General features: G+C 36.0%; 1 protein-coding gene across 1 annotated transcript; it reads left to right on the top strand.

Moving 5' to 3' along the window:
* Nucleotides 1-488: 488 nt before the first annotated feature.
* Nucleotides 489-12,646, top strand: LOC309492073 (pro-neuregulin-2, membrane-bound isoform-like; the record flags this gene model as incomplete). The annotated part of the gene is made up of 6 exons (XM_082191086.1): nucleotides 489-1,070; nucleotides 6,272-6,295; nucleotides 10,259-10,361; nucleotides 11,345-11,468; nucleotides 11,756-11,889; nucleotides 12,422-12,646. Coding segments are annotated over exons 1-6 (626 nt in total), but the record flags the coding sequence as incomplete, so codon positions are not given.
* Between the last annotated feature and the right edge of the window lie 395 nt (nucleotides 12,647-13,041).

Below are 13,041 nucleotides of genomic sequence, written 5' to 3'. Positions count from 1 at the left end.
AAACAGAGCATTCCTGACAGACTGGGAAGAGAGGAGCTGCAACAATGTCAAATATGTGAAATCATAGTGTTTTTAAAACATTCAAGAATGAAAACTATGGAGCCTCTAAAGGGACACAGTGATGCTTTTGCGTTCCGCCTACAAACTTTGTGTTCGCTATAAGAACTCGAATTTTTTTTCCTTCACCACTCTGTAAAAACCTATTCTAGTAGACTAGAACAATATCAATACTTTGGCTGCATGGCATAATAGGTCCCCTTTAATAGAAGGCCTTTGGTAATATTGTTGAAGTGTTTGTCTTGTTGCTAGAATGATTGTTTTCCGTTACACTGTAATGGATTATATGATAATAAACAGGTGCGATTTTAAAACGATTTCTTCTCAAATCAATATTTCATGTCCCCGTCATCATTTATGTGATAAAAAGCTGTGCATTCACTGATATGACTGTACATTATCCTTTAAAATCCGTCTTGTTTGAACTTGTTCATCCGACTAGGCTCAAAGCTGCTTGCTATAGGAACTAGGAACTTGTTTAATAAAGATTTCAGAATTCATAGATTTAAACAAGCATATTTTTTGTTAGCACATATTTTTCCAGTAAGACAAAAACAGCCTAGTATTTGATTGTGGCCCGATGGAGGATTCTGTTTTTGAGGGTGGTAAGCGCCCCCTTGAGGAATTGCCACCTAATTGAACCATCCGAATTAATCAGCTCACTAAAATGAACCGGGCTTCCCAACCCACATATCATTTTTGGAGCCATCCTAAAAATGGCATGAAATGACATGAGCCCTTTTTCCTCAGGTTCAAACTCCTCCAGTGACATCACAGCGATGACATCATCAGGTGGAACAGCTCACAGGGGTTGTTCTCTGTTGTTCTAACTGCATGTTTCTCTGCTCTCGTCTCTCTCTCTCTCTCTCCTCTTCCTCCTCATGTCTCTTTCTCCTCTTCCCCCTCCCTCTCGTTCCTTCCTTCTCCCTCTGCGGGTTTGTTTCCCTTCATCAGGTGTCCAAATGACTATACCGGTGATCGCTGTCAAACCTCCGTTATGGCCGGTTTCTACAGTATGTCCATTTCTTCTTCCTGTCTGTCTGTTTGTCTCTCTGTCTGCTCTGAAGCTGCATGTTGGCTATGGTGTGTGTGTGTGTGTGTGTGTGTGTGTGTGTGTGTGTGTGTGTGTGTGTGTGTGTGTGTGTGTGTGTGTGTGTGTGTGTGTGCATGTACATGTCTGCCTCTGTTTGCCCATTTTAAGTTTTTATTGGTAGAAGCAGAAATTCATGGATGTTCAATGGATTTAGTATGCATTGATATATTATTAAAGGCAGATTTGGGGAAGAAGAGGATAATTATCATGCAAGTGAAAACAATAAAGCATGTTTACATATAGATTAGGTTCCCATAGAGCAGAATTATATCCAAGAAGAAACTGAGTAATTAGTGCATCAAACAAATTCAGGACATTTTTGGCAGGCACTCATTCTCAATCATTTAAAGTATTGTTCTGGTTTGATACAAGTAAAGCTTGTTGACAGCGTCTGTGTCCACAGAAAATGATTTGAACTGTATTGACAGTAATGCACTTAAAATGGAAAACTGCACCACAATAAACATAAAAAAAATTGAAAAATACACAATTTACAAAGAAAGTATAGCCGCCAGACAAGTTTGGGGTTGGTATGAGTCTCTTAAGTTCACCAAGGCACATTTATTTGGTCAAAAATACATTCTCTCGAAATCTCTATTGGAATATACTTTAAAATGTCATTTATTTTTGTGATGGAAAAGTTACATTTTCAGCTCTAGTCGTCACATGATCCTTCAGAAATCTTTCTAAAATGCTGATTTGATGCTCAAGAAGCTTTTCTTATGTGTCGAAAACAGTTGTGCTGCTTAAATTTTTTTTCTGCAAACCATGGATATATCCCAGAATTCTTTGATATATAGAATGTTTAAAAGAACAACATTTATTTGAAATGGAATTTTTAAAATATTTATACCGTCACTTCTGAGCAATTTAATGCAATTCATTTAAAAATCGTACTTACCCCAAGCTTTGAATGTGTGATACAAACGATAACTAAACTTGTCTGTGCAAAGCTAAAAGCCATTTTTTTCATATCATTTTCTGTCATGACCATATGGAAGCTTGTTTCCGCCACAGAATAAAACATTTTAAAAGATAATTGCGACTTTATTTCACGCAATTCTGACTTTATATCTCGCAATTCTGAGAAATAAAGTCAGACATTTTAAAAGACAATTGCGACTTTATATCACGCAATTCTGACTTTATAACACATAATTGCGAGTTTATATCTTGCAATTCTGACATTTTTTCTCAGAATTGTGAGATATGGACTCACAATTGTGAGACATAAAGTCCAATTCTAAGGGGGGAAAAAATTCTAAGGGTTTTTTTTTTTTACCTTAGAATAGTTTATATCTCACAATTCTGACTTTATAACACGCAATATGCGAGCTTTATAGTCATGCAATTGCATGACTTTATAGTCTCCATATTGCGTGTTATAAAGTCAGAATTGTGAGATATAAACTATTCTGAAGTAAAAAAAAAAAAAGTCTGTCTTTTTTTCCCCCTTAGAATTGGACTTTATTTCACGCAATTCTGACTTTATATGTAAACTCGCAATTGTGAGATAAAAAGTCGCAATTATCTTTTAAAATGTTTTATTCTGTGGTGGAAACAAGCTTCCATAAGACCATGTAAAATCATTAAACCTTGGAAATTTCACATGATACACACAAGAATAACAGAAAGGGTCTGTTTACACCCACAGGAATTACGTTGGTAACGTAACCAGTTAACCCACCTAGAACAGTAGTTCCTTGGGTTTACAGCTCCAGTTGACCTTAGTCAAGATAGATGTTTTATTGAATATAATGTGGATGGAAACAAGGCTGTCATTAGCTGTGTTTCCATCTCCCTATTTTTATGCTCATGCTGGATGGAAATGCCAAGGTGCACATAAATTCTAGAAATGCGCATTAAAAACGTATTCTCTCAAATGAGACAAATAAGTTTTTATCCGATAAGAAGACATGCACATAAACTACGATAGAAACAGATTAACAGAATAAATCCCTCAATATGCAACAAAAAACTTTGGCTCAACAGTGGATGTGATTGGATAACTGGACTAAATTGCGGACCAATCGCATTGCACAGCGTCTCAAATGTTGGGTTGGTCATTCTGAAAAGTCTGAGCCAAAGTCTGTCATCAGAATGATTGGGTTTAATCTCCTCCTAGAAGTGTCTCTCACATGATTGCGTTCCCAAACACCAGACATCCGAATGCAAGAGAACATGACGGTGTTTATTGCGGCTTCCTCGATTGCAGCAACTTCCATTTTTATTACAGATATTTTGCACAGGAAGTGACGATTTTTTGTTCTCTTGAACACATGGGATGGAAACACTGCATTATTTGCAATATTTTATGCGATATCCCAATTTGCGCACAATTTAAATTCTCATCTTTGGATTGAAACATAGCTAATGTACAGTCCAGTCCATTCAATAGATTGCATTTTATGTCACATTTTTGGTATGATATTTAAGCCTATTTTTATTGTTTTGTCTGCAGAACAGTCAAGACAAAGATTCACAGCAGCCGTAAAATCCACTGAACACATTACATTGGACATCATATTTGTGTTATCTATAACATACATTTTTGAATGGAAGAATTTGTTTTTTATTATAAATTTTTTTTATTGAAAGAAATATGTCATCACATCAAATCGTCTATAAGTGCATTACTGCTAACATGACTTTTGCCCTTTTCTGTAAACTGTACACTCGTAAAAATAAAGGTTCTTTATTGCCATCGATCATAGGCGGAGCTGAACCAACCCTTTAAAAACACATAGATGTCCATGAAATAGTTTCAAGTTACATGTCGCAACAACCTACACATCCCAGCATAAACGCTCTCTATAAATTATTTGTTATTAAAAGTGGCTACATTCACAAACCACTGTTAATTTTAACAGAAAAGCATGCTGTATGTGTGATTTGGCATGGCAGACAATATTAATAATAAATAACCATTGCCTTACCATACAGCAGAATCCTACGTTTGGACCAGGATTTCCCAAATCAGTCATGCTTCTGAAATAAATGAGGGTGCTCTAGCCTTAATGTACACCTATTTTGACGTATCATATTTTAGTCTCATCCATTGCTATGGTTATTTCAAGAGAGAATCCCGCATTTAGCCTATAGGCTATGCGGATGTCACTCCCGAAACTTTGCAGCGTGTGCAATGATGGTCAAGCATGAAAAACAAAAGTTTTATTCTAATTCTGAATTTAGGCTATATTATATCACCTAGAAAGCGCGCAAATGGCGCTCTCTTTATAATCACTAAAAGCTGTCACTCATCTTCATCGCAATCTCACAAAGTTCCGTTATAATCAATGAAGCTGACTGCACAATGAAGCTCTTATTTACATAATGTCTACACTTTGTTATAATCAGATGAATTGCGAGCTTGCAGAACTCTGGACAAAAACTCCAGCTTTTGAGCGGTGAGTGTATTCTAACTTAAACACCTCTGATTGGCCATTGCGTTTAAGATATCAACAGATATGTGACCCTGGACCACAAAACCAGTCACATGGGTCAATTTTTTGAAAGTGAGATTTATACATCATATGACAGCTGAATAAATAAGCTTTCCATTGATGTATGGTTTGTTAGGATAGGACAATATTTGGCCGAGATACAACCATTTAGAAATCTGGAATCTGAGGGTGTAAAAAAATCGAAACATTGAGAAAATCGCCTTTAAAGTTGTCCATTTATGTTCACGATTGTGCTGCATTCACTCACAAAAATAAATGTTTTATATATTTATGGTAGGAAATTTACAAAATATCTTTGTGGGACATGATCTGTACTTAATATCCTAATGATTTTTGGCATTCAAGAAAAATCGATAATTTTGACCCATACAATGTATTGTTGGCTATTGCCACAGATATACCCGTGCGACTTATGACTGGTTTTGTGATCCAGGGTCACTGATGTCTGTGATTGGCTTTATTGCTTAACGCTGCAAAAACACATTGTAAATAGAAATCTTTGACAAAAACAGATATGCACTGCAGAATTTAGCAAATCTGTTTCACAAATATGCTATCATTACGGAGAAAACTGATCCTAGACCAGCAGTTTTGGGCAGCTTTTCCCTCTAAAAGCGCTCAGGAGAAGCAGCAGGCAGTGGTTTGAGAGAGAACATTCCTCGAGTCCGTGGCCAGGGGAAGGCTAAGCCCACCTATGCCATCGATGGTTCCATGAAGAACCTTTAACATCCATGGAACCTTTGCGTTCCACAAAACGTTCTTTATAATGGACAAAAGTTCCATTATTTTTCTTCACACTAAGAAAACAAAAAATGGTTATTTTAAGAACTGTCTTCTATGGCATCACTGCAAAAACCCCTTTTGAAACTTTCATTCTCAAGAAATTATTTCCACAGATGCTGTTGGTAAATCTTAACTTGTTTAGAACCTGGAACATTAATATAAAGTTGGTTGTTAAGTAATATTGATGCTTCTGAGCCTGAGGCATGATGCATGACCTCTAACCTTTGACCTCTAGAACCGCTGCTTTCCAAACAGTGGTATTGCCAGTCTCATGCATGCCGTAGGTGTGTCTATACATCTGCACATCTGCAGTGGAAGTTGAAAAACATACATGAAAATGTAATATTGTGACTAAACTAAAGCCATCTGTTTGTCATTTTGCATATAAATCATTAGAAACGACATTGTGTCTGCATTCATCTGTACTTCTCCGTGAGTCTCTTTGTGTTGTACATTGTGCTTTTCTGTTTAATGGTTTTGTTTGTTTCTTTGTTTTTGTTTTCTTAACCTTAAACCAGAAATGAGGTCTAGTAAATATGGCAGTAAGTGTGGCTGTCTATGTGTCTGCACGCATTTGTACGCTTGCTTACATGTGATGAACAAGAAAAGCGTATTGTTGTTTGTTTACTGGTGTTTTTGTTCATTTTGTTTCCATTTTATGGGGAATATGGAGTTGGCCAGTGTGTGTCTGCATTGTCTGTCTGTTACTGGAACGTAATATCACTCACCTCAGTGTCTCAAAAACAAACCAACCAAACAACACCACTGATCGCATTCTAGTGAACCGCCTCTATCTGAACAAGTGGACATTTTTACCTGAAACCTGTTTTCTTGTTTTTTCTTTTTTTACATTGTCAACTTTCTGCATTGGCAGAGCATCTTGGGATTGAAATCATGGGTATGAAGCTATTATTTGTTTGATTCTTTAGATTAGGTTCATGACATAGTTTAAGCATATTCACATAAGAGCTCGTCTCGTTCTATTTTCTCTGTCCTATATTTGAACAAGTAAATGCATTCCCAGCTTCTGATTTACTCTTTTCAGTTCTGACAAAACAACACTCATTTTAGGAATATAAGAACGAAACATCTCAGGCAGATAGATCAGGTATTTATAGTATAAAACACATATTTCATTTGTTAACATGCCAAGTTGTGATATGGCTTGGCAACCTTGATTATTATTATTATTTTTATAAGAAATGTAGCAATTCATTGATCAGTCGTGCCTTTTATTAATGCACCATAAGCCACTCAAGGCCAGGCATTACAGTGATTTCACCACAGCCTTCCGTGGCTTATTGCTGTAATAAACTCTCAAATCTAAACACATTATAAACTTGTTAGAGAAATAAGATGTCTAATAATTTGTAACTCTCCACTCATTTCATAACCAGTGTTTTTGACTTGTTTCCCAGTAAAAAAATATCCAAACATAAAGATAAGATTTTTTTTTCTTATTTAAACGTAAATATATATATTTAATATTCATATTTAATATTCATATTCAGTTTTTTTTTTGTTTTTTTTTACATTTCCACTGGGGTAAGAAAAATCAACTTAAAATAATAAAAATAATAAAGATTTTTTTATGTTTTTGAAAGAAGTCTCTGATGCTCACCAAGGCTGCATTTATTTGATCAAAAATACAGTAAAATGTTGTGAAATATTGTTACAATTTAAAATTTTATATAAAATAATAATTGTTTTCTATTTTAATGTTTTAAAATGTAATTTATTACTATGGCAAATCTGATTTTCCTTCAGAAATCATTCTAATATGCAGATTTGGTGCTTAATTATGAAACATTGCTGATAAATGTTTTATGGAAACCATTATACATTTTTTTTTTTTTTTTTTTGATTCTTTGATAAATAGAAAGTTCAGCATCTATTTGAAATGGAAATCTTTTGACAAGCATACAGAACATATATCCTTGATTTTTCTTTTTTAAGCATGCATGTTCTGTATTGCATGAAACCGTATGAATATCTTTACTGTCAAGTTTGATCAATATAATGCATTTAAAAAAATGACTGACCCCAGACATTTAAAAGGTAGTCTATCACGGTTTCCACAAAAATATTAAGCAGCAAAAATGTGTTTCAACATTGAAAAATTATTATTATTATTGTTTTTTACAAATTCTTGATTTCTGAAGGATCATGTGACACTGAAGACGGGAGTAATGGGGTTTTGCATCACAGGAATTATACTTTTTAAAATTGTAATAATATTTCACAGTATTGCTGTTTCTGATTGTATTTTACACCATTTGACTGGTAGTGTGTATCTTAATAAATTTTGCTTCTCAAGTTTATTCATTAAGCTTTTTTTTCCCCTGGAAAACATCTCAAATATACTGATTAAGAACCTGATAAAAAATTTTTTAAAAACGTAGAGTTTCCATTTTCATTTGCATACAACATACGTATCAGGGAGCGAGTGAGGGGTAAAATGAGTGTTGCCCATCTCTTCTCTGTCTCCTTGTCTGCACCACTATAGAGTACATTAGCCGTTGGTCTGGGTACATCTCGCTCTCCGTTCTCTCTCTCTCTCTCTTTCTCTCTCTCTTCGTGTACTCTGATCTCTGTTTCCTGTAACAAGCATGCAATGCGATATCAGTGTCTGACTCAACCGCCCCCCCCCCCCCCCCCTCTCCCCCCCTGCGTTTCTCTTTTATTACACACTCATCCCTCTACTGTTTGGCCCTCAATTCTCTTCTCTCCTTCCTCCCGTCCGTTTTTTCGTTCCCTCCCTTCATGTTCTGTATGCTTCCTCTGTTGCTGCCCACGTTCAGCACCCCAGAGGATGTTTCGAATATTCTTATTTATTTTTTTAAATCAGACCCACAAATATGTGCTCAAGACATCATATATAGACGGTCTTCATAAAACCTGTTCATTTTATCCAAACAATTCTTTGGTTTGCTCTTAAAGTTAAAAATAGTTTTTCACTCTCCAATCAGTTTTAAAGTCAACATGAAATGGCTGACTTTTGGTTGAAATGTGATATTATTTATTTGTAATGTGGTATGTCGGAGTAAAACAATAAATTAAATGTGTATTATAAAGAGGCAGAGGAAATTATAATGAAATCTCTGTTATTATAACATTATTGTTTAAAAAAAATTATGTGCACTGATGAATCATTCACAATACGATCAGGAATCTGCATTAAGAAAAGTAAATGGGTCAGTCTTGATTTCCTGTTTGAATTTAACCGGTTTTATGAACAACCCTCTCTGAAGAGCTCTTAGAGAAAAGCAGTTTGTGTGTTTTAACTGTATTTTACAGGCATGCTTTATGCGAGACTTAAAAGCTCAGACGTCATAGGATTATATATAGAATAATGCATGTCATGCGCTTTCAGAGGGGCAGAGATTTCATTTTATAAACACTTCTAGCCAAAAACTCGAGTTTCCAGTGTTGCACAGGATGGTTTCAGTCCTGAAGGTAGCCAAAAGTTCTCCCACTGTTTCAGCATAATGTGCTTTATGTGAAACCCTGGCAGACAGAGAAAGCACCACAGCTGTGACTTCCCATGCTGCCGTGCACCTGATATCAGCCATCGGAAATGTTTTTACAATGACATCTTATGCACCTCAGTACCCCTAAAACATACAGGTTTTAGATTTAAAAGGATTGTTCACCCAAAAAAAGACATTATTTACAGACCCTCGTCACTCCGTGTGACTTTCTTTCTTCCATGAAACACAAACGGAGATGTTTAGCAGAATGTCCAAGCTGCTTTGTTCCACACAATGGAAGTGATTAGAGACTGGGGCTGAAAAGCTCCAAAAAAATTACCCTGAAAGCATCATAAAAGTAGCTCATATGTTTTGTGCACTGTTTTCCAAGTATCCTGAAGCCGTACGAAAGCTTCGGATGTTGTCATTCACTGAAAATCTTGCTCGACAGACCAAGTCCCCATTCACTTTTATTATATGGAACTTATGCTGCCTTCATGTGCTATCAGAAATTTCCCACTTCTGAAGTTGTGATTGCGAGCTTGTCACATTCAAGTGTTTTGTTGCCGGGAAGAACAGGAATCATGGAGGTTTATTCTTGCCTATTTATTTGGAAAGTTCTTATTAAAGCCAAACTGATATTTAGCTATTCATTGACAACAATATAAACATTCACTGCACTATCTAGATAGTCAGCTTGCTGACAGTTCTGTAATTCTGTAATTTTTGCTGTGAATAACATATTTTCAATTGATTATTAAAATATGTAAATATGCACTACTTTAATGAGCTGTTGTGGAAAAACAAGAATAGAAATAAAGAATAGCAGTCAACGCAGCAATCGTTCTCCCCTCCGCCATGTTTAAAGTTTATGGCCTGCCCAACTAGGACATTCAGGTATCAAAATTATCCCAGAGCTTCCGTGTGGTAAATGTGACTCGAGAGGGCGTTCATGTCCAATTTTTAAGGAAACTCATATTTATGATAATTCCGATAGCACATAAAGGCAGCATTATAGCTTGGACTTTGCTCTTTTAAACATCTCTTTCTTTGTTGCACAGAAGAAAGAAAATAATTCAGGTTTGCAACGACATGAGGGTGAATAAATAATGACAGAATTTAAATTTTTGGGTGACTATCCCTTTAAGTAAATGAGACTGCTTTGTAAGTGACAAATAGGACTGTTTACCACTGTAAAATGCAATGTAGAAAGTGTTTTAGGCTGAATGGGTTAGTTTGACATGGTTTAAAGGCTGCCACTGATGCAGCGGTTGTGTGTTTTGTATGTATGTGTGTCTTTGTGTTCAATGGCCATTGTGTACATGTGTGTTTGTCTCTGTGTCTACGTCTGTGCATATGCGTGTGCTTGTCCATGGCTCTCGTTCATTCAGAGGCTGAGGAGCTGTACCAAAAACGCGTGCTGACGATAACGGGCATCTGCGTGGCACTGCTGGTGGTTGGCATCGTGTGTGTGGTGGCATACTGCAAAACCAAGTAAGCCCCGGGAACTTTACTGATCGCCAGAAAAGAGCTGTGCACATTCACACATTAAATTAAAAAGCATACCATTGGGTGAAAGAAGCAAAAATCACGTCATGAGTCGTTGTGTAGATTGGGGTATAGTATAGTATTGAAAGAAATTAATACTTTTATTCACCAAGGATGCATTCAATTGGTCAAAAGTGACATTAAATACATTTGTAATGTTGCAAATGTTTTCTATTACAAGTAAATGCCTTTCTTTTGCACTTTCTATTCATCAAAGAATCCTGAAAAATGTGTCATGTTTCCACAACTGTTTTCATCATTGATGATGATATTAAGAAATGTTTCTTAAACAGCAACTCATCATATTAGAATGATTTCTGAAGAATCATGTGACGAGTAATGATGCTGAAAATTCAACTTTGATCACAGGAATAAATTACATATTAAAATAGAAAATTGTAGTAATTATAGTAATATTTCATTATATTCAAATGTATTTTTGGTCAAATAAATGTAGCCTTAGTTAGCAAAACCAGTTTCTTTCAAAAACATAAAAAAATCGTATTGACCCCAAACTTTTGAACGGTAGTGTACATACATAAAATAAATAATTGTATATATTTAATCAAATAAGTAATTTTTTTCAGGAATTTCAACACACACACAAAAAAACTATTCAAACCACATAAAGTTAAATTATATGATCACATAGCAATGTATATTTTCAGATAATTCAACGAATTTGACAAATTATTGCTTTATTCAATAATTTTATATTTAGTACTGGATACAAACTAAATGATAATATTATTCCAATTAGTAAAACAAATCTGGTCATGCATCTATCCATAAATATCAAAGTATAACTTTTGTACGTTTGACTATAGTGATCAGTAGGTTTGTACATCTTAACTGTAGATACATGGTCATTTCCTGTTTGAGTATCAGAGTCTGTAGTGGTATAGATCACAGATTTCATCTTTCTTCAGGAAACAAAGGAAGAAGATGCATAACCACCTGCACCAGAACATGTGTGCGGAGCATCCGAACCGCATGCTGGCCAACGGCCCCAACCATCCTGGCCCTGGCCCTGAGGAAATCCCCATGGTGGATGTGAGTCTGTCTGCATCTCATTTCCTGTATGCTGATGTATTCATTTACACATTCTGAGGATTTAGAAATTGAAGGCATGATAATGCACACTAATTGTTCTCATGCAGATTGCTTTTGTATAATGTTGCTTTTAACCTGTAGGCTTTTGGCGTGGACCGTAAATTTGTGATTGTTTGATTATGTATTTATGTTTGATTACCTAATTCCTGTGGTGCTCACATTGATGACGTAAGCGTTCTTCAAATTTGGTTAGGACTCAAATGTGAAAGCAACTCTTTTCATTGCAGTATATATCTAAGAATGTCCCGGCAACTGAACGAGTAGTACGACACGGAACAGAGACATCAGGCAATTTCTCGGGCAGCCGAATGTCCTCACGATCCCACCACACCTCCACAGCTTCTCACGCTTCCAGTCACCGGTACTTACTTTCATTCCTCTGTCAATATATCCATATATTGATGCTTGACATATATTGTCTCAGACCTTCTGTCTATTTATTTGTTAATTTACCAGCCCAACTAACCAGCCCATCCATTTATATTTCCATATATATAAAATGTATTCATTAAAGTATATAAATGAACATATACACACGCAAACTGGTGGTCAAAAGTTAAGAAGTCTCTTATGCTCACCAAGGCTGGATTTATTTGATCAAAAACACAGTAAAAACGGTAATATTGTGAAATATTATTGCAATTTAAAAGAACTGTTTTCTATTGTATTATATTTTAAAATGAAATTTATTCCTGTGATGCAAAGCTGAATTTTCAGCATCATTACTCCAGTTTTCAGTGTCACGTGATCCTTCAGGAATCATTCTAATATGCTGATTTGCTGCTCAAGAAACATTTACTATTATCAGTGTTGAAAACAGTTGTGTATATATTTATAACCCTTACATATACTTCTCTCACATCTTTTGTACTTCTCTTTTTGCTGCGTGTCAGGCACGAGGAGCGCACATGGAGTATGGAGCGGACGGACAGCATCCACTCTGACTGCCAGTCGGGGGCGCTCTCCTCCTCTGTTGGCACCAGTAAATGCAGCAGCCCGGCGTGTATGGAGGCTCGTGCCCGGCGTGCAGCATACTGTGGTTATCCTGATGCCACACAGTGCCACCTACAGTACGGAGACTCTTACGACTCTCTGCGGGACTCGCCTCACAGTGACAGGTGAGAGAGAAGGAGGAAGTACTGTATCCACAGATAAGAGCTGTTCACCATCACGCATAAAGGCACTGTGCATATTTGCAGTCAAATAAAAGAATGCTGAGTGTGCGGTCGGTTAAATCACACAAGGAAGTTTGCAAGCATTTTATCAGCAATTTGATATTTGGTGTTGAACCATGGCACAAGATAAGCAGATCTCAGATAACTTTCACTGGCTGTAGCTTAACGGTATGTGACAACTTTGACATGTTCCTCATTCGTTGCAGGGTAGTGTAGCAAAGCACTACTACACAGTTTTTTTTATTTATTTTTTTAAGCCCATTATCTCTAAAGTATCTCTGAAAAGTTTGATTAATATTCATGAATTGTTTTGGTTGGATGGTTCATGAAAATAGGCT

Source organism: Leuciscus leuciscus (assembly GCF_965113295.1).
Source record: "Leuciscus leuciscus genome assembly, contig: HAP1_SCAFFOLD_920, whole genome shotgun sequence".
NCBI classification, from domain to species: Eukaryota; Metazoa; Chordata; class Actinopteri; order Cypriniformes; family Leuciscidae; genus Leuciscus; species Leuciscus leuciscus.
This window is presented reverse-complemented; position numbering and strand designations above follow the sequence as displayed.